This window comes from Rhipicephalus microplus, chromosome X, assembly GCF_043290135.1.
Source record: "Rhipicephalus microplus isolate Deutch F79 chromosome X, USDA_Rmic, whole genome shotgun sequence".
NCBI classification, from domain to species: Eukaryota; Metazoa; Arthropoda; class Arachnida; order Ixodida; family Ixodidae; genus Rhipicephalus; species Rhipicephalus microplus.
In genome coordinates this window covers 164,877,267-164,904,039 of record NC_134710.1, presented here as the reverse complement: position 1 = coordinate 164,904,039, position 26,773 = coordinate 164,877,267, and the positions used below count along the sequence as shown (strand labels likewise).

Sequence of the window (26,773 nt, the reverse complement as noted above, 5' to 3'; positions counted from 1 at the left end):
TCAATAGAGATGAAATTAGAATACTTTTGCGAAAATCAAACAGCGCCAGCTGAGCCCCCTCGCGCCAACTGTTACAACCTTTTCATTGCCGTGTACACTGCCACAACTCCTTCTCCGTCGAACCACCTAGGAGAGATTTACGTTGACGGTGTTCAACGGAGTTTAGTGGTGGCCGTGTGACAGGGGTATTAGTCGGCGACACACCGAGTGCCTTAACCGCTGACGCGCCTAGCGGTATGAACATGTCGCCGCCGTGAGACATGAATGCTCCCGACATACGTGCTGACCAGGTAATGAGGCAGCACTCACCTGGTATTGCATGATCCCGCAGTTGCAGTTTTGGAAGGCTGCCTTGTACAAGGATTCATGGTGCTTCTTCGCCTTGGACCACAGCTCCACACTCTTGCGATTCACTTCTGGCAGCAAGTCTGGCCGCCCCTTTGCAAACGATCTGTTCCTAAAGTAGTGAAGGCCAGTCTTCTCGCTGTCGAGACTGCAAGGGGGACTGATCTTCTTAAATCCATACATGTTGAGCTGTCTGAGGAAACTTGAGATGTTTTTCGTCTTGAAGATATCGGGGCGATTTTTGAGATAGCCAACCTGGAACTTCATGTAGTCAATCGCTATGGCCGAGCCATCCACGGACCAGGAGATAGCGTCCGATTTGCAATCATTGACGATCATCCACAGTTTTTCAGGAAATCGTAACGGGAGCAGAGGCGGATCCTTGGAAGCAGAAGAGTCTGGTGCCTTCTTGCCGCGCCCCCTCTTCAGAGAAGAGCCCCTCTTTTTCTTCTGGACGTCCTTAGGAGGCATGGCAAGCCGAACGCTTTGTTCTCGACCCCTAGCGATCACGTGCTTCACTGCCTTCTTCGAACGTTCTACGTTCGGCACGAGCACTTGATGAGCTGGACTCTCGTGCCGAGATTTCAACCGTGAGCTCTGCAGCGCCACGTACAGGCGCAATAAAATATTGCCAACCGAGATACAATAATAAATAAAAATAATCGGCATTCTATATGAAGAAAGACGGAGAGAAAATAAAAAAGACACACAAGAAGCCCTCCCAGCATCTCCGCTGGTACCACAATTGGTTTCAATATTTTTTGTTTGACTGTGTGCTTACGGTTTATTCTGCGCGCTTTATGCGTCTGGACACTTCCATCTGAGCACTTTTCGAGACCATTCGCCCTGGTGGCGCTCTGAATGGGCTGGTTGTTATCGGAATGCAAGAAGCAGTAGTGACGTGTCAACGGCGGTTGGGGCCACAATTACAGGGATGGTCCCCACTTGATACGAACATGCTTCCGAGGGCTTCCTGTAATAATAATAATAATAATAATAATAATAATAATAATAATAATAATAATAATAATAATAATAATAATAATAATAATAATAATAATAATAATAATAATAATAATAATAATAATAATAATCCAGGGTCTCTTATGCATTAATTCACGTAAGACAACTCGAAGGCGATAGCCATCTCTTTCTTTTTTCCAATCAGTTGATGTGTTCACCCTGCTGCCCTTCGAAAACTTTCTGCAACTAATGTGGTTATGCATTGCCTCCACGGTTAATGACACCGTTTTGCGTAGCGAATCAGCCAGCCAGCCTTTGGACAAGCTATGATGGGATTGTGTGCGATGTAATGACTTTATCATGTGGCGCTATAATGACACGTCATCTCATGGTGATTACTTTTTGCATGCATCTATCGTTCCCTACATTGCAGGATGCGAGACGCTGCCAACGGTCAAATTTTACTTTTAATGAGGCATCTAAGGCTTGTGATTTCATTAGTAATCAATGATTTATTATTTACTTATCCATGTAGCGTGCCCAGAAACAATTATAAGGTTGTACATGTGCATCTAAAACAACAACAACAACAACAATAATAATAATAATAATAATAATAATAATAATAATAATAATAATAATAATAATAATAATAATAATAATAATAATAATAATAATTATTATTATTATTATTATTATTATTATTATTATTATTATTATTATTGATGATGATGAGATATTCGTGCCAGAAGCGCGATGTGGAGGCAAACTTTACTGAGGCATTCAGGGGTGCTTTCGACCACCTTGCGCGCATAAATTTTGAATATGTATTTAAATCTAACAAGCATAGCGTCGATCGCTTACGCTAAAGCGGTACCCCAAACAGTTGCATAGACGTGCCAATTTGCCATTTGCATGGAGGGAGATGGTTCCATTAGCCGACCAGTGGACACCGATGATTGATTGATTTGTGGGGTTTAACGTCCCAAAACCACGTTATGATTACGAGAGACGCCGTAGTGGAGGGTTCCGGAAATTTCGACCACCTGGGGCTCTTTAACCAAATCTGAGCACACGGGCCTACAACATTTCCGCCTCCATCGAAAATGAAGCCGCCGCTGCCGGGATTCAATCCCGCGACCTGCGGGTTTGCAACCGAGTACCTTAGCCTCTAGACCACCACGGTGGGGCTCAGTGGGCACCGAGGGCAGCACAGGAGATAAACTCATCCTATCGTTGTAGTGAGCATATGAAAGCGTATTTAAATATCAGTCATACTTTTACAACAAAAATATGACTGGGAGCGGCAGCTGCCAAATGTGTGCCCCTCTCCCCCCCCCCCCCCCACCGGTAGGTGGTGGAGAGCGAAGGCGTGATGGAGAGGAAGAGAGAAGTTTTAATGCGCATTCATGCCTCTCACCCCGCCACTGTTTTGCTGTCACAACGCTAGCTGTCACGTAGAGACAGCGGCGTAGATAAAAAAACAAAAAAAAAACAAGGGAGGGTAAGGAAAGGAATCCCTCGTTGATCTCGGGAAGGATGGGAGGGGGGGGGGAGCAGGCGAATAGTCATTTTGCTCTATGTATACCACGCTAAAAAAAAAAAAAAAATCACCCGAAAGACGCGGGGAGTGGGGGGGGGGGGAGAGAAAGGGGTAACGGACTCAATGTGCCGACCCCTAGCTACAGTGTACTAGAATGTACAAAACAGCGCACCAACACCACCAGCGAATGTACAGTGTAGAGACACCACTGCGTAGAGACGTAAAGGAACGGACACCCGGTCAGATACCTGTCTTCTCTGTAGAGCAGGAATGCATGCCATTCATTCTTTTCTGCACACGAACAAAGCCCCTGCTGCAAAAGCATTGCCCTTGAGATCTGCACTTATTGGCATTGTGTTGCAGAGATGGCCATTGCTGTTGACATGAGTTGTGAAACCTTTTTTTTTTGTTATGCAAAACAAAATACAAACAACTGCATAATACACATAATGCAAACTAATAATTAAGAAGGCTTCATTTGGCTTGAAAAGTTATAAATATGTTTCATTGTTATTTTAAAATTATTATATTGTGGTTTGTTAGTGCTGCCACCTGCACACTTATTTTGGTTAAGCTTGTAAATCAGCAGTTGCAACAGGCCTAGTTGTACTGCGGACTTACCACCAGCTTCGTGAATAAACAAGTGCAACAAGTCCGCGGTTGCATAATTGCCGTGTTGATAGATATTGCGTGAAATGTATACTGATCCTCCTTTGGAATTCATCTACGGAATAGTTTCCGCGTGTCGGGAAGTTCTGCTGCTTTGATCGAGTGGCGGACGAAGACTCGCCGTACGTTGCCTGCTCCACGCAGCCACATCGGACGCGTGCCTTCGTGTTCGCTCTGAAAAGCGATTTCTTCCTCCATTTATCGATTACTCGTGTTGTTTGCGTGATTCCGTGATTCAATGTCGAGTGTGCTTCCGAAGACAGTGCTCGACCCCTGGTGTGACAAGCAGTGACTGATGTTATGCGAGAGCGTGAGCTTTTTGACGGGCGACTGAAGAGTGCACAGCCTATGCCAAAACTTCGGTAAGTTGGAGAAAGTCGCTGAACTACGTAGCTGGATTACTTCATTGCGTGACAAATGGTATGCAGGAATCGATGGCCCGGGCGGTTTGTTGGCAAAGCGGGGATGACAAACCAGAGACCAGATAGGCAGGTATGTTTTGAGGTGGCTTATTTTATATCAGCGTAAGAAACAGTCGCTCCGTGCGTTGATTGCATGTTTTAGATTCGCGTTGCGCTGCGTGATCTATCGTTCGGTCATGCAAGCCTCTTGTCGTGCTGTCATTTCTTGGCTGTTTACTGCACGTGATTATCCTTTAATCCCTTGTCGCCCTGTAAAAGTGTCTGCTTTTAAACATACTGGTGTCGCGAGAGCAGTTCACGTTCACCCAACTCGATAGTTTGTGCGTTTTTACGCGCAAAACAATCACACGACTTGGCACGTAGATAGAAAAACGCACAACCCTGTCAAGCACACATGAATGTTTTCGTGGCTGCGCTCCGAATCCTTGTGGCAGAAATCCTTGTAATTTCTCTATGGTTAGAATTTCACCCCAGCTGCCTCATAAATATTTTAAGAGAGCTAACTTGAAGTATACGTATTTCAGTTCTCTACATTATGTGCTAAAACTAATAGTACACTCCTACCGCTGCATTGAAGATATGTTGATATCGAGTGTTAGTAGAAGAATATGGGAATTCAATTTACTTAATTAAGCTAACACATGACACCCTTTGTTGCAATATTTGTGTGAACTTTTGTTAGCTATATAAATCTTTGTTTTTTCCTTGAGGCATACGAGGTGCTTCAAGTTGTATTTCTGTGCTTTATTTTTTACATCAGTGTTGTACTGATATTGCCTACTTGCTTGTGTGACGAGGATGTATAACCTATGTATAGCATTCAGGGATTTAGTATTTATTTTGTTTTGTGAGGCTATAAATTAGAAGCAAAAAGACCTTATTCCTATGTTTCCAGATGTTGACAGAGAGTTTTAGAATATTAATATTTTTCAAAGGGCTTATGTAATAAAAGAAATCCTACAGATAGCTTGTGTGAACAAAAGTCAAACTACATGGTAATTTGCTTCAGAGTACCAACAGTTTGTTTCCTGAATAGCTTACATTTATGATGTAATACAATATATGTAGCTGGTTCTTACACATGGCATGTGCGCATACACCATGCACTCTTTGCAAATATTGTTTTCATCATTTAGATCACCCACACACGTGCATGCTCTGCATAGTGTTATTACGTAGTTTTGTGAATGCGAAACATTCATTGGCACTCTGTCAATTGTCAGCAAGAAGGGGCTAGTCCAATATTGCCTGTTTTGATTGTGCCATGATCCCTTTATTCAAGGATTTACCCTTTAATGTATCAGTATGCCGGGTCCCGCGCAACAGGTTGAGAGTCCTCCAAACAGAGTAAGCTTCACCACTGGGGCGACGCGTCACAGCCCATCGAAGCCGCGTCTACCCTGTTTAGCTACCGGTGGGTAGCCGGCTGGCACTGGGGATCGAACCCCGTACCTCCCGTAGCTGAAACAGACGCATACGTGCAATGCCACAGCTACGGTTAATGTATCAGTATACACTTTGCTAAGACATGTTTGGTACTCGCTATCTGTGTGTGATATAACTTTTGTTGTTCATGAAAGTAATATTTTGTGGTATCTTTTATGTATGTATCAGCGAAGGCAGCTGTTCATGGTCCCGACACAGAGGACAGGTTGCAGTGCGCAATTGGAGCGGTCTTCGTGCAAGCCCTAACGAGCCTTATTAAGTGGTAGGCATTTCTTTTTGTTACCACAGAGCGATATTTCGGACACATAGCACCTATTGAGGTATAGCATACACTGTCTTTTAGCTTAGGTGGGGGAAGCCTATGTCCTGCACTTCAGTGCAAGATTCCTTGGACATGGAACATGCATCATTTGGTTTGTAATCCTTGAACATGGAATGTTGCTGGTGCCAACGTTGTGACACTTGGAGGCGTCTTGATAATGGGAACAGCTGTTCCTTGTCACTGCTGTCTTGAGCAAGGCAAGAGTTCTTGTTAAAGGGTTGCACAAGGAAAAACATTCAGCATTGTTTGTTGAACATTAGGTAATATTTAGCTCAATATAACACAGAAATGAGACCGGTGCACCTAAAACAAAATGGATTATTGCAATGGAAGCACAAAATTTTACGGCATGATGCTTACCCTGTGTTTTTTAGTACTTCGGTTGCAATTAACCATTTATATAAAGTTGGGGCACGTGCTGCGTCCTCTCTCATGGTCTTTGTGTTACATTGTGCTAAATATCACATGAGTTGGAAAGTTGGCTGCAGTGACATTCCCTCTTATAGGATTTGTTGGTCTTTTCAAGTTTCCTCCATCAACATCTATTTTGTTTGGACTGTCGAGAAATTGTGTGCAGTGAAATCTTACTTATAATCATGTTTCGCTTATTGTCGTTATGATTGCTTTTACCTTAAATTTTTTTAGTGGAAATAAAATATTGTTTTAACTAAGTTCTTTTTTTTACAAGTAGAAGTCTCTTTCAATTTTTGTGCTTTTTAAAGATACTGCAAACAACAGTGAAGTCTAAAAATTTAATAAATATAAATAGGCACACTTTTGCTATGTGCACATTCTGCCGCAAGAATTCGGCGAATTCAAGTTCAAGGAAGTAACAGGGGTTGTTGTTTCAGCTCGTTTTCGAATTTTCACGTGTATGAGCAGATTTGTGATATTTTTTAAGTTGTAGTGCAATCTTGTTTAAAGTAACATCGTGCAACATGCAAGTACTTATTCCTTTCCAACAAAGCCTTCTCAAATAATCCTTATGCCTGAAAGTTTGATCATCTGAATTAGGGACAGCTTTTCTTGGGAGGCAGCACATACTCATGTTTGATCACATTGTTTGGAACATGTTCCCACTACAATCTATGACAATACTATGAATGTGTTTATGTAACACAGCTCACAAGATATAGAGGCCTATCATGCAGAGAAGTGTAATCTGTGTGATAGTGCCTTCAATAGCCTTGTTGGACTGCAAAGTTAAATTGTTGAATGAATTCATGCTCTTTTGGAAGTACAGTACTCACGGATCGAAACAGGACACTCGGAGCGTGTGGCCGACGGTACATGTGCCGCCGCTCGTGGGTGCGCGCAGAACCAATGTGTTGCGTTGTGGTATAGGGGGTTACGGGGAAGACCTATGGAGCATGGCTACTCCATCCGATTGCCAAATTGTCGGCCTGTAGTTCACCACGTGTACACTACCAGCGCAGCGCTGCAAGGCTCACGCACATTCGCATGTCTACCAAACTGGCTCGCCACTGCGCACCACTTTTATTGCCACGCCAGGAGACGACCCTCTCATTCTGCGTGCTTAGGCAATGCAGTACGCATGCTGTGCAAGTAAGACGCAGGATTCAGTTAGTAGATTGCGCCTTGTGTGCGTTTGTAGACATGATAAACATCTACACAAAAGCATGAAAAGTTTACTTCGTGGTTTCTGTCTCGAAAAGAAAGAAAATGTGTGGCATGCTTTCCTTCATGCAACATGGAAATAATATCATTTATTAGTGTCGTTAGGGCAAACTCTGGCCTATTGTGGAATAAAAATGTGAGAAGCTCGCTCGTTCTTCTGTGGCCGACAGCTCTACAAATGCTTGCCACGCAAAATAGTCGCACTATGCACTGCTTGGGGCGAGACAGGAAAGTGCTTAGTTATTGTTTTATTGCTGCACGGAAACAGGCCCGTGGCTGGTGCTTTTCTTTTTCGTTGTGACAAAAAAGCTTGAAAAACTTCCTATGCTTTTGTGCAGCTATTTATTATGTCAGCGAGCGCATTTCAGGCGCAACATCTTAGCGGTATCCAATTACTTACTTGCGCAGCCTCTGTGCCCCATCGTCGAAGGGGGCCGATCGAGAGCGTTGTCTGCTAGCGTCACAATATAAATGGTTCGCACAGTCCCCATCGATTCGGGCTGCATGCATGCAAAAAAGCGCGAGCCTTGCAGCACCACGCTGGCAGTGTGCACTTTGCGAACTAAATGCCAATTCTTTAGCGACCGGAAGGAGTAAGCCTGCTCTTTAGCTGTTTTCGCCCTCACTCTATACAACAGTGCAACATCTTGGTTCCGCGAGCACCCATGAGCAGCGGCACATGCATTGGCGACCATGCACTACGAATGTCCTGTTTCAATCCGTGAGTACTGTACATATATGCCGACCATACTGGGCATGTTGGTACGTATTTGGTAGGAAACAAGAGTGCAAGAAAAAACATGGACTGGTGCATCCATTATTCTTTGTGTCGGCGTCTTAGCTCATGATGCTGTTCACTCCTGAGTGTACATTTTATTTCCTTGCTGAGCTCCTACATACACTCTAAATTGTATTATCTTTGTGACGTAAGGGTTCAGGCGATATTTTGGGCATTTGCATGGTCTAAAATAGTCGTGAGTTCAACACTGTGATGTGCTATTTCCTTAAATACTTGAGTAACGCAAGTGTTTGGTTGGGTTGGTAATTCATCGCCTAGAAACTTTTGTAAGGTACGGCAAAATATCAACAGAGAAAAGGGAGCGGACACAAAGTAGTGCTAGCTCGTGTTGTCGCCCGTTTGATTGTGCATGTTTTTTCTGCTGTTGAAAGTTTTCTTTAGAAAGAGTTCCTGTACTTGTCCTATCAAGACATTCAGTAAATGCCAACACACCCCAGTGTAGATTCTTGTGCATATTAATGACCAGCGATCAATTTCATAATTTGCAATACTGGCTAGTGAACATGGGCAACTGTGCACTCTAAAGCATGCAGCTACGTAAAAATATTTCCTTTTTTATAAAGATTTTGTCAGCTCTTCAAGGTACCTAAATACTGTATTTTTAGCTATTGAATTATATGCAAAAATAATCAAGGGTACAAAAATGTTTTGCTTGCTTCCTCCAACCTATTGCTTGTAGAAAGATGTGTAGAAACAACCTGTAACATGTTACAACATGCATATCTGTGTAATATACTGTAGGTCACAAAAAGCACAATTTTTTAATTGTATTCACTAGAGTTGTGTAGCTGTATCACCTAGACTTAGCTCTACATTTCATGTGCCTGTATGTTGCCCAATTTCATCTTGCACATAGGCGTGCGCATAAGAGTGGGGGCAGCCCCCCTCTCCCCCAACTTGTTGACTAAGGGGGGGATACAAAATTGGAAGCTTACTTAACTAAGTAAGGGGGAGTGCCGTGGTGAACATCCCTGCCACCCAAGTGTAGGAAAACCCTGCACACGCCTATGACTTTGCACCTCTGAACATGAGCCCTCAATAGTTCTCGGTTAAAGAAGAATAGTGAGAGCATGAGCCCTCAATAGTTCTCGGTTAATGTGGAAGCTTTGTGTAAAACAATGTTGCGGAATATAGACCCACTGTTGCATGCCGTAGTCATACATTGGGTGCCATTCGAATTGTGAAAGGAAGTTATTCTGCAATATTGCCTTAGAGAAGCTGACTCAGCTGATTCCTCTGTTCGTGATGGCTGGCTTTTCTCCAATTACTGATCAATCAGCAGCCCTCTGAACTGATGTATAGTAGTTAGTTTTTTTTTTCAACGCAGCATGAAGTCAAGGCTATGTGGTTCAATATTGAATCCAGAGGGATTATTTAATATAACTGATAAATGTATATCACTATTTAAAAAAGGCATAACTCATCAATTGTAATGTCTGTTCATGTGCTGCGCTAAAATGTATGCTTCAGTGCCTTCTAAGTTTTTATGTTCTCTCTTGCAGGTTTTAAATACAGCAGCAGTGCCACCACGACGGTGCTAGAAAAGACCCTATCATCAGTGCAAAGTCGAAAATTAAATACAAATGCAGTTGTGATGAGCGATGAAAACGACAACGACGGAAGTGCGGGGCAAGGCGCGTGTAATGCGCGCGTGAGATCAGCCAATCAGCTGATGACCTGTGGTGGCCCATAGAGGTGGCGTGCCACGATTGGGCCACGTGTGACCATTACGTGGCGGTAAGCTTTGTGGCTGGGGATGAGCCGAAGCAGCGGCAGACGGAAGACAGCGGGCCGAAGCGTCGGACACAGGCGATCCAGGTTCCGGCCAGGGAACGCGGCCGTCCACGCTGCTGCCGTCCAACCACCAGCTGAGGCGGCATTGCCGGCACGAGTACTGCATCTCGGGGCGCGGCCTGGCCTGCTGTTCTCTTCCTTGCCGAGGGCATCGCGGATCTCGGTGAGGCGTCTCCACGGTCAGCCGTTTGGCACAGCGATGAACGTGGCCTGGCTAATGGTCACGGTTGCGCCGAGCATCGCGTCTCGACGCAAGCTATTCGCTGGACGGGTTGGCCATTCCCCGCATGGAGCATCGCTTCTCCGATGCGGTTTGACTGCTCCGTAGCCCCACCCATGCCATCGAGCGCCGGTATCACCAGAGCGTCGCACATCCGCAAGGGACGAGCGAGACGTTCTGCCGGGCGAGACGCGGGCGTGTGTACGGAGGACCACGGAGCCGGGCGAGGTTCAGGGTGGCCGAGAATCCAGGTGCCAGGGGAGTTCTGGCTGAATCGAGGATCGCCGAGCGGTGCCGAGCCGTACCGAGCGACGCGCCAGACTCGGACGTGGGCCGCGAGCTCATGAGCTGCAGTGTGCACCCGAGGGTACCTGGCGGTGCCCTGGCCAAGAAGAAAGAACGTGGGAAAAAGAGCTAAAGGGTTGAGGCCACGAAGGCAGACGAAGCGGTGCGCCGCTCGAGAGGACGAGTTCCTGGCAGCGTTCTTGAGCCGGACGTGGGACCTGTACGTGTCGGCCAGGTCGAACCCCCGTGTGTCTGTTCGAGGTCGAGTCTGTCGGCCTGTACAAGGTCCAAGGACGGGGCCTGCAGAACGGCTCCTGCCTGGGTGCAGTGGCCGGGAGCAGGTTCGTGGGCGAGACCTACCGGGTGTGGTCCTCGTGAGCCGTGGCCTGATCCTAGACCTCCGGAGTTGCGACCCTGACTGCTGGGTTGGCCGCGATGTCCGACTCAAGGGCGCTGCACACGGTAGCGTATCCGTGCGCCGTCAGCCATTCCACCCGTGCCATCAAATAAATTGTTCATGTTAATCCTTTCTCGTCCGCTATAAGCAAACATAGTGACGAATGTCCGTGGCCATCACAGCAGTTATTCCTTGAAATGTCTCATTTGGTGTTTCTTTGTTTGTTTGGACTTATAAAACAGGACGTTCGCAAGAATTGTAAACAAGGACGAACTAGTTCCATTTATTGTCCTATCCGAACTGAATTGCTTGACAATATAATTCGTGTTTCCAAATGCAGGCATTATATACTTGCAGCCTTATTTATCGGCTTCGAAAGATTCTGACGTGTAAAAAACTATGATCTGTTCCTTGGTGGAAATGGTCTGATGATATTTCCTTTACAATCCTGTAATTTGTGGACACTTTCATATTAATAATGAAGCGATTTATTGATCTGCTTTTCAGCAAATGTTCTGTTGATGGCATAGGACCTTAGTCTACAACGCGACGTTTGATGTCAACCTAATGCATATGCTCGATAGCACTTCACTAGACAACGACCATCAGAAACTCAGATGTCAGGACTCTATAGACTAACGCTAGTTAATGGTCATCGGAAACTCTCATGTCGGGCCTCTACAGACTTAGGCTAGACTATAGTCATCAGAAACTCTAATGTCATAACTCTATAGACTTACGTTAGACTATAGTCATCAGAAACTATAATGTCATAACTCTTTAGACTAACGGTGGCCAACTACTACTAGACTCACATTAGGTACGCATTAGGAAAGCGCATTAGACTGACATTAGACAGTTTGAAGATTGTGATGTCTAATGACACTAGCCTGTTTATAAAAGTACATTAAATTTTTTCATAAGGGCGTATCCATATAAAAATGATAGTTTTCTTTGTTCTTTCTCGACCAGTGGTGATTAGTGGGGTTCAGTTAATTTATGTGGCATATATACCTGTTATAATGATGATATATTTCTCTGATAGGTGGCACATGACACTTACCCATTTAACGAGAGTTTTCTACGTTCTTTTCTGACAGTGGTAAGTAGTTGGATTTACTCAAATTTCGTGGCATTTCAAATTTCGTGACCTGTTATAATGATGAGATATTTTCTGATAGGCGGCACAATGGTACATGCCCATATTACAGTAATAGTTTTCTTCATTACTTTTGAACTAGGGGTGAGTAGGGCCATTTATTCATTTTCTGTGGCATATATGCCTGTTATAATGATGATATATTTCTCTGATAGGCGGCACAATTGCACAAACCCGTATTACAGTGATAGTTTTCTTCTTTATTCCTAGTGTACCAGTGGTGAGTAGTGGGATTTACTCAATATCTGTAGCAAATATATCTGTTATAATGATGATATATTTCTTTGATAGGTGGAACAATGGCACATACCCGTAAGAAGATGATAGTTTCTTTTCATTTTTTGTGGACCAGTGGTGAGTAGTGGTATTTACCCGATTTCTGTGGCACATACCTGTTTGTGATCATTATAGATTTTTGTTGTGGGATGAACGAGGAATGATTGCTTAATAGATGCAGCCTCAATATATTTACTGCCGGTTTAGTGACCAATTTCCTGTAGAGGGTACGAGCCAAACACAGGCACAAGCAAGCAAGCAAGCATAGCTGTTATAAAACACAAGCAAATGGGAGTGTTAAGTATGCTTTTGCTTTCTCCGCTTTATCCTGTCGCGTTTGCCTCCTCAATCGCAAGTCAAGGTGACATGATGATAATATAGGTGCTTTGCTGATCAGGACCAAAGCCAAAACCTTTTACAGGGAAAGCTGTTATGAGATCGAAACTTGGGTCACTGGCGGCGCCGTAGTTGTCTGTCACCGTCACCGGAGTCCGTAACTACTGTCACACGAAATAAGAAACAAAAGGAGTACCAGGGACACAGTGGGGCTCGAACGCGGGTCCGCTGCGTGCCAGCTCAGTATTCTACCACTGAGCCACGCCGGGGCTTGGGACTTGTTCGCAAACTTGCCTTAGGAAGGCTTCATATCGGGAAAAGAATCGCATTAATATGAGTAATAAAGCGTTTTAAAACATAGAACAACCAGGCGTCGAACAATGCGAATAGCGTAACGAGCAGGTCATACAATGCCCCAACGCACTACAAGAGCTTCTTTTTGATCACCTATTAAGTGTGGTGCATACGCATTTCAGACATAATTCCTGATCGTCATCAGCCACTGCGTGAACAATTGGTGCAAAATTGCTTGCAAGTGTTTAGCGAATACCACGCTTCTCAGAAGAATGACGAAGGAGCATAGCAAATGCTGGCCTAGTACCCATAGGTTATTATTATAATGCCGTAGTGGGTACCCAAAGGTGTGCTTGCAGCAACCAATGAGTGTTTAGAAAAGGATCTGAAAGACCGTTATTCTAGCTTTCGCTGTGACTGTGATGCGCCCTCGACTCAGGCCTGGCGTTTATTTTTATTTTTTTGGGGGGGGGAGGTTGGGAGCGGTGGGTGATTTTGCTGTTCTTGTTTGTGGGTGTGTTTGTATGCGTGATTGTATATGTACACTTGCGAAAACGCAATTGAAAATAAAACTACTGGGATTGGGAAGTGCGCTTCAACACATCCTCCTCACTACGTCAGAGACCCTGCATGGTTAATTTTGATGCCTCTAATTTGCCGATTCTCTACTTCTAATTACATCATGTTCACTTAGTGACTATTTGTCACCACCCTGTTTCAAAAAGAATTCTGAGAGTTTGCATAAAGTTGCGCAAGGCTTGCCAAAGTGAAGCATGAGCCCATCCACCAAAGCCTATACAGCTTCAAGGGTCGCGGCTTCCTCCTCGGGAATACGCAGTTTCTTAGGATGTGCCATGACTGTCTCGGTACGCTGGGGCAAAGCCAGGCTATGCACTTTAACGTTGTGCGATGTCTTGGTCGGGGGCCGTGGCTTAGCTACCTACCTCGCGTGCGCAACTTGGCCAGGTGAACGACATATGGTGCGATGCTTGCTTCTTCATTCTTTTTGTTTTTCTTCATTCTATTTGCTCCCATGGCTTCAAACCTCTATGGGACCCTATGCACGGTGTCTCCATCGGTGGCTATGTGCGGCGATCTCCGTCGCAGAGCGCCCGCTGTGCTCGGCGGTTGTTAGCCAAGGACGCGGGGACTTTTCTGCAACATTACTGTCTTTTTTATTATTTCACTAACAGCTCCGCTATGGAAAAAGGCGCCATTAAAGATAATCGCGGTAATTGAAATGTGGGCGTACTTCTCCACTTACCGTCGAGGTCTCACCACACACATATACAAAAGAGTTGCATCCTCGCGTGAAGGTCAAATTGGCGAAAGGAGGGTCAAACACGAGCATCGCTATGGGCGTCCACGACAGGTAATGTCTAATCATTAAAAAAAAACTGAATGCTGTTTGTGACTGCTGTAAGAGATGCGATACTCAGATGCGTGGTGAACTGCGAAACAGGGCACATAATGAAGCATTTTTTTCGTTAGTATAAATTGAAAACTTGCATGCCCACGGTGACACATGGCATGTGGAAAAAGAAAAACATCAGAAATTACATCTAAGGTCTTGCTTCCTGAAACCAAGATATGATTATGAGGGACACCGTAGGGAAGGGCTCCGCAATGTCGGACCATCTACGTGCACGGGTCTCAAGCACTTAGATTTCACGGCAATGCGACCACCATAAATGGAATTGAACCCCGTGATATGGATCAGCAGGGGAGCACAATATAACAACTATGGGCCACCGTGGCGGGTTCGAAGGACAACATCGATGTTTCATTGACTTCATGATGTAAAATTCGGTAGGATTTCAGTAAGATGTGTTTTCTTTTAGTATCGCCAAAACAAGAGAATGAATTACTCTATTAGGGATTGGGGCCCAGTTGATTTAAAGTATGTATTCAGTCCACCAAAGCCGCATATTTGACTAGAAATTGCGTTTCTGTAATGTGAACACGCCTCATGTCACGCGTGCCAGTTACATATTTACAGACTGTCGATGCCACTGCAATATATTGGGTCCCGTGCAACTCATGTGTGTGCCAGTCTGCTTGCCTTCCTTTTATAAATCTTGGCATCTGTACCGACCTAAACTACGGGTGTTTTTACAAAGTAATTAGATGGGGCAAGTGCTTCATTATACGAAACAGTCAGCCAAAGAAAGATATGCTTGAGTTATACGTGAGAAACAAAAAAAAATACAGCATCTACAATGTAAAGTAGATGATGGGGAGGTGTGCGAAATTTTGGAGGTTTTTTTGGTGATACCGTGAATCCTCCAGAAGCAGTATTCAGGTCCGCTTGGTGCTGCACGCGCTTTGCCACCGCTTCTCGCTCTCATTCCGAGGTCCACTTCTCGTTGCGCACGTTTCGCAGCGGCGCCCACGGCGCGCACCATCTCCGGACACGCCAGGCGCCGCGCTCGCTTGGCGGCAGCATCTTGGGGCACGAAGCGCGATCTGTCACAAACAGCCATGGTCTAGGAGAATGAGAGATAACGCGCACGCCGGCGCAGCCCCACTCAGCAGCCAATTGGAGAGCAGTGGCACCTCAAACGCAATAGAATGTCCACCCAACCACCATATTGCACACGATAATGATAATGATGATGATGACGATGATAGATTGTTCTCCTGCCCTTTGTAACGGGTAGGCAGCTCTCAACTGCCTCAACCAAAAAAGGAGGAAAGAAAGAGGAACAAGCCGAAGTGTGCAAACGCTTCCACTACGGCTCCTGCTTTTTTCAACGTTTTTGCGACACCACTTTGTGATTTCAACGTCATATGAGTGCAACGACTTCCAGAAGACACAAGGACTCTGCCGACACAATTTGGGCGCTGTGAGTGCTTACTTCTTGCATTTTATTTCCCCTCCGTCATCGTCGCTCGCCCACCGACAGCTAGCCCTGACTAGTGTCTTCTTTGCTCTAACGTGGCGCGTGCTTGCTCGCGCGCCCCGTAGCCGCACTGTCTCGCTGAGCGATGGAGTACCAAGTGACAGGGGAAGACATTGACCCTGAAAAAATCACGCCAGACCAAGGCTGGCTGACCGCTTCGTGTCGCCGAGCAAAAAATGAAGGCTCCAAACGTGTGCCGTCGTATAGCGCTTTGAAATGCAACGAGCACAAGCCTTGCAACAAAGAAAATGTGAAGAACAAGATTATTCAAGCAAGCCGAATGCCTCACCTACCAAAGAACGACATCCGCATTATCATTAGGCCCAGAGGGGGTCTTAACATCGCTAGGGTTGGCCCAACGACAATCGCTGAAGCCATTTCGACTTCGGCAGGTATCAGCGCATCGGAACAGCAAGCAGACACGCTCTGCCCCAACATTAAACAGAATATCTTAGTAGCAAGCACGCCAAAAAGAGAAAATGCTAATCGCTACGTACGCGTTAAAGAAATCTGCATCGCTGACAAGACCTATGAAGTTAGTGCTTACGAAGCGGCACCACATTCTACATGCAAAGGTGTCATTAGAGGGATTCCCGTGCAAGACGGTTCGGCGGACATTGATGCGAAGATTGTCAACGACTGCAATCCACTAGCTTTGGCTGCCAAGCGCATCGAAAGTACCACTGCAGTGATCGTGGCCTTCGATGGACATCGTGTGCCCAATTTTGTGCGATACGGATCGGTGCTACTTCAATGTACACTATACCGTAGACAGGTAGATATTTGCTACGCCTGCGGTCGGCTCGGCCATCAAGCGGACGTGTGCCCGAACCCTGGATACGTTATCTGCAGAGGCTGCAGCGTGCCGAACCCCGAAAAAGAACACCGCTGCACACCAACATGCAAGCTTTGTGGAGGAGCCCACCTCACTGCCGACAGGGAATGTAAAGAACGCTACCACATTCCATACGTGGTGCGCCGACGACGATGGGAGCAAGCACACTCGACGCGACACAACAGTTACGAAGCAATGAACGAGTTCAACGCAACCGCTGACGACGACCAGGCCTCGAAGCTTTCTACAGATGGTCGATCCGATGGCAGCCGATCCCGATCCCGGTCCCGATCCCGGAGTCGTCCCAGGAACCGCACCATGCGTGTATCGAGGTCCCGGAGCCACCCTCGGACCCACTCCCGCAGCGCGCGAAGTAGGACCCCAACCAGATCTATATCGCGAGGCTACTCTAGGTCTTGTTCTGATTCACGTCACGGTTCCCGTTCAGGTTCCCGGCCCGGGTCACGCTCCGGCTCCCACTCTGGTTCCGGGCCTCAGGCCGGTTCCAGGCCTCACCCCAGTCTCACCGGGGTCTCGCATCAATGATCGCCTAGCCCATCGGCACCACCATCGCCAGGCAACGCCAACAAGAATAAGCGGGGACCTCTCACTTGGGCGGACGCCGTCCGGTGAAAAGGAAACACTACATCACAGGTAGGGTCGGGTTCACTCCCAGAGCATGATACACACACCACATCTGAGATAGCGATCTTAAAGCACGAAAATGCGATGATGAAAGAGACAATACGCAAACTCACAGTCGCAATTGCCGAACTAAAAACTGACCGAAACGCACGCGCTGCTACGCCCACAACCGACGACGACAATGCAGTCACTCTGTTGCAGCCGCAAACCGTAGGCGCCGGTAACGACGACGGCGAGAGTGCACCCAAGAAACGCACGGTCGCCCACGACCAGCCAGCTTTAAAGGCAGAGTTAGACGACATTAAGAGCATGCTATCGGCGATTAAGGAAAGCCTTCACTTTCTTGGCGAAAGCATGGCTCTCGTGCAGTCTAGTTTCGCGGTACACGGTAATCGTTTGGGCCAAGTGGAGCAATATCTTGATCACATCGTCGCCCCTGCCGTTGCCGCGGGTAAGCCGTTGTCGCAACGTACAGCCGTGCCCAATCCACCGCATCACGCGGCCCTTATGCACCCGCCGGGTGCTCAGGCCAACTCCTAAATGCTTCAAGATGCCCAGGCCAATTGACGAGTTGCGAATCTGTCAATGGAACTGCAGGAGCTTCACCCACAAGAAAGCTCTCCTGCAGCAATACCTCCGTAGCCACGAAGCCAAACCTAACATCATGCTATTACAACCGCCACGTTTTCCGGATACTAGTGGTTGCCCGGTCCCTCGGGAGGACGCGGTATCCCCATCCTGGTCGCTAACAAGATTACCCGCACAGTGCACAGTCTCAATGTGCCCGAAATTGAGCACGTTATGGTCGAAATTCTCCCTGGCAATATATCACAACAAAGCGTATACATGCTCATTGTATACAGTAGTCCCAGCCATCATAGACAAAGATTCACACGCTTGTTCCCAGAAAGCTGTCCGTCTCGCGGGGCCTAACCCGCTAGTGATTGCAGGGGATTTTAACACTGCGCATAGCGTCTAGGGCTACACGTATGACACACCCAAAGGTAACGAGCTTTGGAAAATTGCTAATGACATTGGTCTTATTCTCATTACGGACAAGGCCTTCCCCACTCGCACTGGTACGTCCACGCAAAGAGATACTACGCCGGATCTATGCTTCGTCAAGAATATCTCTGACGCCCGCTGGTCCAATCTCGCGGTAGATCTCGGTAGGGACCACTTCATATTGGCTGTACACCTCCCCACAGTAAGCAGGAAGACCAAGTCGTACACGTGGGTCGACTGGGACTTCCTTCGTAAGACCCGCGCAGAACGACCTCCTCCCGATATCCCACCGAGCCTCGAGACGTGGACGGCCCAGCTCAAAGCTGATGTAAACAAGGCAACCAAAACTATCAGCACAGACCTTCCAACCGAAAAGATGGACAGTCGTCTCGCCCACCTACTAGAGGCCAAACAGTCTCTATTGGCCCAGTGGAAGGGCCAGCGCCTTAATCGGAGGTTACGAAAACGCATATCTCAGCTGAACAAGACCATGATGGATCACTGCCGCATCCTTTCAAAACAGCAGTGGGACGAAATCTGTACACTGCAAATCATTTCACACCCTTAAGGGTTGATTTTTCAATAAATCACCCATGTTACGCCTATTATTTCTGCCAAACTTATCCGCACGGGTGTAAGTACTATAGGTATATGTTAGCAAATTACACCCAAGGGTGTTTCCTTGAACGTTACACCTATCATATATGTATATAGTTTAGAGCATCAATACATATCACATCTCAACGGATGCAATCAAACTGCATGCCAAAAGTCTGGTGAAAAGGTCGATGTTGCGGCATTCGTTTTCATTTGCGGTTTCATTCACCAAAATGTATCTATGTATTATATTTATCAATGTGCTATGTATTATAATGTGCAATGTTTATCAATGTGCTATGTGCAATGTGCTATGTGCAATGTGCAATGTGTCTATCAATGTGCTATGTTTATCAATGTGCAATGTGCTATGTATTATATTTATCAAACCACCCCTATTTACATTATTCAGAAGATTCCTCACATGTTCAATGACTTAATTCGTGGGTTAACTTTTTGGGATTCCTACTAAAACTATTTTGCTGCCGCTCGTGTCCATTCTTCCCTAATTCTCACAGAGACATCAGTAAAAAAGATTATGTTGCACTTAAACATAACATGAAACGATTACACACGGTTTTCGACAGGCTATCGTGCGCGCTTTCTCATTTGAAATCACACGAAGTTTTTCGTACCAGAGGTCCTGGTTTATTAAAGACGATAGTCTTTTTTGGTGACCTTCAACGCAAAAATTTTGGTCTGCCTGCCTGCCTGCCTGCCTGTCTGTCTGTCTGTACATTTGTCTGTTTGTCCACTCTATACGGCATTTGGTACTTGAAATGGCCGACCTCATCCGCAGCGCCCACCAGCGTTGCTCAAGATTGAGCGTTCATGCTTGTGCAATCGTCAATTAAAAAGCAATCATTGCGCATGTCTGCGGCATCATAACAACACGTATAAATTCTTCATATGCGTCTTTTACTAGAAAAAGCATACATTAGTAATTTTAAGGGCCGTAGCGTTTATCACGCTGCGCTGACCATGCAATGCTTGCACGGAACGGGGAGTGTTTCCAATGCTTTGCTAAGACGAGACGGTGGTGGTATCTACCCGTCGCCTTGCGTTCTACACCTTACCACCTCTGAGATGGGCGCACACACCCCTCTCTAAGCCACACGCTTTGTTTTCTAAGAAGACTGCCAGATGGTGCTCATGTTTCACGTGTGACATGATTTGATGTTCTTTTTCGCCTTCCCTGTACGCTCGAGGCCCTCAAACGCAGTGCCTCCAGAATACCACTCACCCACTTTTTTGCGCAGAACACCAAATAAATGTCCTGTTCACTCTCTCCACACGCAAGACTATCGTCTTTTGACGACATTTGCAGAAACATGCAGATACGGGGCCAATTTTTTACAATGGGGGTCCATATATTTCATCACATTGAAGTATTTCGCATCAATACACAGGTCCCGGATTTATTCAGTGAGTTATAGTTAGATCTATGAACATGGATCAGTTCAAATTGAATGTTTGTAGTATTCGCATTGCCATGGAACGAGGCATGTTTACAATTAACAGACTAAGCTTACTCTGATATAGCTGCTTTGCACGCATGCTGCGCCACAGGACAAGTTTGGCGCAGATCCGCTAAGCACGGGTGAACTCTTCCAATGGGTCGCACCACTCTGTGGGCACTTACTGCTCTTTTTATATTTGCTTGATATGCACGCTTGCGCGTCGTATAATATACACGTGAATGATCGTAGACAACACTAGCGCAATGTACCCGTGCCACAAAGATGGAGAGTAGTTGACTAATTGCAGCATTGTAATTGACAGTTGTTACTGTCGCGTTACAATGCACTGATAATCGCACATTAGTATGCTCACACAAAATTTAAGACTTGAAATAAAAGCAAGCGTCCTTCATACTTTGTCGGTAAAAAAAGCATAGCCCCCGGTTCTTGCTGAGTGGCAGAGTGTTATTTAAAAGAAGCTAATAGCACAGCAGGGGTGTTGCTAGGATTTATGCGTGCAAGGGAATAGAAAGAGGAAAAAAGGGGGCCTGACGCAATTTGTATGTGCATTTTTGCCTGTAGTTGCATACGTGCGGATCCAAATCGCAAGCTTTATTTTTTTTTTTGCGAAATTGGCCAAATCCTGACTCGAAAGTAGCTCAAATGACAATCAATACGCTCATACATACGTTCACCTTTCCTCTAAAACAGTAATAATAAAACATTATTTATAATTATTACTGTTCTAGAAGAACGTTGATAGCATGTATATGTCAAGGCAGCATTAGTTGAGCTTGTTTCGGTTCTATATTTGCCCCATTTTGAATAAAAAATGCTCCTCAAACGAACATAAAAGAAAACGACCGAGATGTGTCAAATATGGAACAACCTTCTTGCCACCCTTCCCTAACTTTTTATTTATATCTAAGTTCCACAAGTAACAAATTTTGACTCCAAAATGTCTAAACAACGCGCAATAACGCCTCACCTGGGAAAAGAAAAATGTACATTACGAAGGCTACGCATTTCCCGCCTGCACACGTCAGTGGCAAAAAAAAAAAGACTTTGAGGCTCTGCTAACAAATAAATATGTTGTCAAGCATGAAATATTACACTATATCTTGGAGGCTTGACATAGCTTGGAAATTATATCATAAAACAGTACTGCTACGAGTTTCGGTTTCGGTTTTAGGTCTCGGGGCAACTGCGCATTGCCATCGTCAACAGGCAGACTTTGAATTGGGTGGTAACATGTCGTGTGCGTGTTTGCTGCAGGCTGACGGTGGTTTATTATTTTACTATTCACTTGCTTTGTCCAGGACGCGTACTTATACGGCTTGCACAGTTTAACTCGTGCTTACAGTAGATACAGTATGTGTCACTGCAATCTGTGGCGTGCCGGCAAGTACAGAACAACTTCGGTGCGGCGGAGTGTGTGTCCTCTGTCAACGGCTTTCGTTGAAGCTTGTGCACGCCGCAAGCAGAGTGTTTCTGATCAAGCAATCAACGGAGTGTACGCTGGGAGCTACATGGAGAACGCTTTTGAATTTCGTGCTATATCTGAAAAGGTAAGCTTTCGTGCATGCGAACAACGAAGTGCAGAAGTGCGTGCCTGCCTGCCAACTCCCGATTTGCCCGCGATACTCGTAATTGCAGGAAGCGACCGTCTCTTGGCGCCGGTAGCTTCGTGACCTTTGCTCGCTGTGTGCTTATCAGCAGCGATGTCTCAACAGTCGCAGTGTTCGTGAACCTCGCTGTGGGGCATGGTTAAAGAAAACGGGGGGATGTGCCCCGCGCAGATAAACCTTACGGCATGCGGCAGCGGGTGAGAAAAAAAAGGGGGGGGGCTGAGCGAGCCGAGGTGGGCAAAAGAAATAGCATAATAATAATAATAATAATAACGAAGCAGACCAACGGTAAAGGAGGCGCCAGTTGTCAGTCAGTGGGACTGCAGTGGACAAATAGGGCGCGTTTATTACGTGGGAGAAAAAAAATCCAGATTTCAATGACTGAAGATAGGGGTGCGTTTTTAATGCGAAAAAATACGCTAGCTATTTAAAGCAACAATTGAAAAATACTTAAACTTTGTATCAGTACCCCTTTGATGCCTGCGCTTTGCAGCGGCGTGACATGTGTTTTGTTAAAAATCGTGCAGCTAACCAAAGAATTTATATGTACCTTGTTTGGTCATTGATTTGCGCTTTTTATGCCTTGTTAGGTTTGTTTATATTTATACTAGTATATCCTAAATAATCAGGATATAGAAATATTGATCTGCTTTAATAAGGAATTGAACAGCCACACTGAGTTGCACACATATTTTTGCATTTTTGCACCGTTGTATTGCGGCACATAGAATATTGTAGAATAGAATATTTCTGTATATTTTAGTGTAGGGTTTTGGCGCTGTGGTTACATATAAAAGCTTAGCCAAAGTGTACCAACAAACACCCACACAAAACTTTCAGTTAGACTGATACAGCACAGATGATAATGGTGTAGGCATAGTTAGCCACTAAAGAACACGCTCGTGAAAAACAAAATGAGGATGGCGACACAGGTGGCTGTAAATGAAAGCAGGCAGAACTAACAGCTCTTGTCTGTTTCATGCATTTTGTCTGTGCAGGTTTCATCCGTACGAATGTAAACGCACTGATCCAACTAATAAGCCCTCCATGCATATATTCCTGTTAGCTACTTCTCCAATAAGTTGTGCATTTTCTTAATTATACATATTTATAGTCCAACAGTTCAGAGCTTATTGAGTATATATTTAACTTACTTGTGATACATTATCTGTTGCATGGCTGTTTTTATGAATTAAAAAAAAATTCAACTGCGAATGAGCTGCTTATGCATGCACTCAAAGTATAGGATTAGCACGTCTTATTTATTTTTTAGAGTAGTCAGTTTTACTCGTGGCCTAAAGTAATCATTTTGTTGACCAATAAGCAACCTGTGAAAGACATATTATAAAGTTATCCAGTACACCAAATTTATGTAACTGGAGAAGAAATTTAGAGTTGAGCTTCCACAAATACACAGTGCTGTGTTTCCAGCAGCAGTTGTCATTTTGTAAGTGCTGTTGATCCTTTCAGATTGGGGCTTGCTCGATGTTTTACACTAGTTTCACACAGTAGATTGTACATCTGTGATGTGTACAGGTCTACACAACGATCCTTCAAAGTAAATGATAAATATTGCTACTTTTCTGTCTGAATTGGTTTATATAATTTTTTGTATCACCCATTGTAGTGGCCTATTGGTTAGGGTATTCTAGCTTAGCAAGAAAATTTGGTATAAACGCTAAATTTTGAGCTTCCCAGTATATTTCAAACTTTTTGGTAGGTGCATGATTCAAGAGAGAAGCACTTTTTCACCACCACCATGGTCTATACTCAAACATGGCACTTGCATTCGTACACTAATATGCACAGATGCTTGTAAATGTAAAAGTGAATAGTGGTAAAGCTGAAAGTGGGGAAGCTGGAGCTTTTTATTATATGACACATCATAATGAGGTTCTGATTGTTCCCAGTATTTTTTAAATGCTTAGTTGAATGTTGTGCATCTCTTACATGCAGAATGTTGAAAGGAAAGCACACTACGTCTTCTATGATGGACTGGGTGGTGAAGATGCAGTGCACTCTTCATCACAACCTGAAAGCAGCTGTTCTGGGCTCATGACCCCACTCAAAGGGTCGTAGCAGTGGTGGGCGCTACTCATAGGGTGCACCAAATATCTTGTACATTTTAGGAACATTCCTCTGATGGGAAAGGCTTCATCTCAAGCTATGTGTCCTAAATACCTATTTATTTTTCCAATATGAGTATCAGTTTGCCATCAGATTAACAGCAGTGCATGTAAAAAAACTGTGTACAATGCATAATGTTAGAGTTGTATGATAAGCTGGAGATGGCCTAGATGTCTCCAGCTTAAAAGGTTGATTCACTAATGGGTCATTCGACGCCAAACATCGCAGCTATTTTAACGACCATCTCAAATCTATTCGAAAAAAAATTGTGATTTACTGCATTGAAAACAGTGAAACAGTAAAATATTTTCAAAAGAAAAAAAATTTTTGGTCAGGTAGTTGGCTTATGAACTTACCGGAATGTCGTTTTACTCTTGTTTGTGCAAAATTTTATCTTAAAAGTACTGCTTCTTGCTTCTATACCAAAATTTGTCTACATGTCAAGTACAAGTTCACGTGTAAAGTGTTTGAAGCGCAGTAATATTACTGCAATTTGACTGGCACATACCCCTCCAAGACTAACAAAGTGCTTGATACGGCTGGTTGGTGCTGTATGCTAGACAAAGAAAGTGCTTAACAGCGCAAAGGACAAGAAGGGAAAGAAGAGACGAGAACACATCCCTGAACAAACAACCAAATTTTATTGCAAACCTACTGCAATCTATTGAAAACAGAATCTGCGCATAACCATGCACCATAAGCAGAATCGCACATACATGCACCATACGGCGTACCTTATCAATAACCAGTCATATAAATGGGCCACAGATAACTAACTTCACAGCAGTTAAAAAAGATTGAGGGTACGCTAACACAGTAAGCACAAGTTGTTGAATGTGGAAGGCTTCACTAATCTCGTGATCGCGTCGATTTTTATATCCCCCCATGATCAAACACTTTTCAAGAATTGGCTGACAACAAGACTTATTACAATAGTCTGCCAAGTGGCTAGGAAGAGAACCTTTTAGAGAGTTGGCGTGCTCCCTCAACCGATCATTCATGCATCGCCCTGTTTGGCTAATGTAACTGTGCCCAAAAGTAAAAAAATATCTTGTAGAGCATCGCTAAAACATATTCAACATGGCACGTAGCGTGTTTCTTAGTGCATGCTTCTTTCTTAGGTTCTTCGCTGTTGACCCTGTGACATAGCCTAGCGAGTTTATCGCGTGCACAGAACACAACTCTTACACCTATTTTGCCAGTGACCTCTTTTAGACTTTGGGAAACTTCGTGTACGTAGGGAATAACAGCCTTGCTAGAATGAGGCTTGTTGAGTTAGCTGTTGCTTTGTCTCTTATCAGGCACTCTTAGTGACGTTGCGAGGGTCTCGGCAATAGAAGTCAGCTCGGAATTAAAAAAGCTTGCTTGTTGAAGGCGGTGAACTTGGAGCGAGAAACTGCACTCTATCTGGCGGTGACAAGAGCCAGTTAAAATTGCCTTTAGGCAAGGAAAAGCGATACTTCACTTGACTAACTTAGAATGGGTGGACGTAAAAAGGAGTTTCTTTCTTGAGCATGGCTCGTACTGCCAACATACATGATAAACAAAAAAAAGCATTTATAATTCTAGATATCGTAGCTTGTTGTCAGAAATAAACTCCGACGTTATTTCTAGTTTCTTCATTTCACGCCCGAAAACGTCAAATATCTCATCGGTGGTTCACCGAGGGTCAGATTGATCGATGCGGAAAAACACTAAAAAGTCACGTAGCCCAACACTTTAACTGTACTCGTGTGATCGAAGTTAGCCATGAGACTTCTTTCATACCGCGCGAGTAGAAGGTCACAAAGAATTGGTGCTAAACATGAGCCAATGCGCACATCTGCACCAGTGAGATATTTGACGTTTTTCAGCGTGAAATGAAGCAACTGTAATTAAAGTGGGAGTTTAATTCATGACAACAAGTTACGATGTCTAGACTGAGAAATGCTTTTTGTGGTTGACCATGTATAATGGCGGCACAAACCTTGCTCAAGGAAAAGCCTTCTTTTTACGTCCACCCATTCTAAGCTAGTCAAGTGAAGCATCGCTTTTTCCTGCCTAAAGGCAATTCTAACTGGCTCTTGTCACCACCAGATAGAGTGCAGTTTCTCGCTCTAAGTTAATTAAAAAATTAAAAAAGCCTGCTTGTTGCCTTCAACAAGCAGGCTTTTTTAATGCCCTGTTAACTTCTATTGCCGAGACTCTCGAAACGTTAGTAAGATTGCCTGATAAGACACAAAGCAACAGCTAACTCAACAAGCCTCATTCTAGCAAGGCTGTTATTCCCTACGTACACGAAGTTTCCCATAGGCTAAAGAAGGTCGCTGGAAAAATAGGTGTAAGAGTTGCGTTCTGTGCACATGACAAGCTCGCTGGCCTATGTCGCAGGGTCAACAGCGAAGGACCTAAGAAAGAAGCATGCGCTAAGAAATATGCTATGTGCCATGTTGAATGTGTTTTAGTGATTCTCTACAATAAGTTTTGAACTTTCCCCATTGATGAAAATAGGAAATTTCAAGGCGGCAGCTGTCCTATGACCAAATGGGAAGATAGGCGCCAATGGGAATGCTAAAAAAATATTTTCTTCCTTAAAACAAAAAATATAACGATAGTATATGAAAAGAACTGTTTAATTGTTTTCAATTTATGTATAAAGGTAATTTTTAGTTGAGCCACCGCATGG

At 44.7% G+C, this 26,773-nt stretch overlaps 2 protein-coding genes across 12 annotated transcripts in view; one reads left to right on the top strand and one right to left on the bottom strand.

Moving 5' to 3' along the window:
• Positions 1-228: 228 nt before the first annotated feature.
• LOC142775135 (heat shock factor protein 5-like) lies at positions 229-3,222 on the bottom strand. Its single transcript, XM_075876483.1, has 2 exons — positions 3,100-3,222; positions 229-1,318 (listed from the first exon to the last, which is right to left on the bottom strand). The coding sequence occupies exon 2, from the start codon at positions 1,012-1,014 to the stop codon at positions 229-231; it is 786 nt and encodes a 261-aa protein (XP_075732598.1). The 5' UTR covers positions 1,015-1,318; positions 3,100-3,222.
• Positions 3,223-3,396: 174 nt separating this feature from the next.
• The window catches only part of LOC119177372 (uncharacterized), a 63,729-nt gene continuing 40,352 nt past the window's right edge, over positions 3,397-26,773 (top strand). The window contains exons 1-6 of one of the 11 annotated variants that reach the window (XM_075878133.1): positions 3,397-3,882; positions 3,949-4,012; positions 5,557-5,650; positions 9,650-10,908; positions 11,889-11,945; positions 12,294-12,356. Coding sequence is in view for 6 of the 11 variants with exons in the window: in XM_075878125.1 (XP_075734240.1) it covers positions 15,897-17,192 (1,296 nt within the window). In the remaining 5 variants the exon portion in view is untranslated. Of the gene's footprint in view, positions 3,883-3,948; positions 4,013-5,556; positions 5,651-9,649; positions 20,188-26,773 lie in introns of those variants that run through there. The other 10 variants (XM_075878129.1, XM_075878132.1, XM_075878131.1 and 7 more) reach the window with 10 other exon arrangements.

Bases quoted from the DNA above. Each gene is read 5' to 3' on its own strand.
- LOC142775135 (XM_075876483.1), bottom strand. From the start codon at position 1,014: ATGCCGATTATTTTTATTTATTATTGTATCTCGGTTGGCAATATTTTA.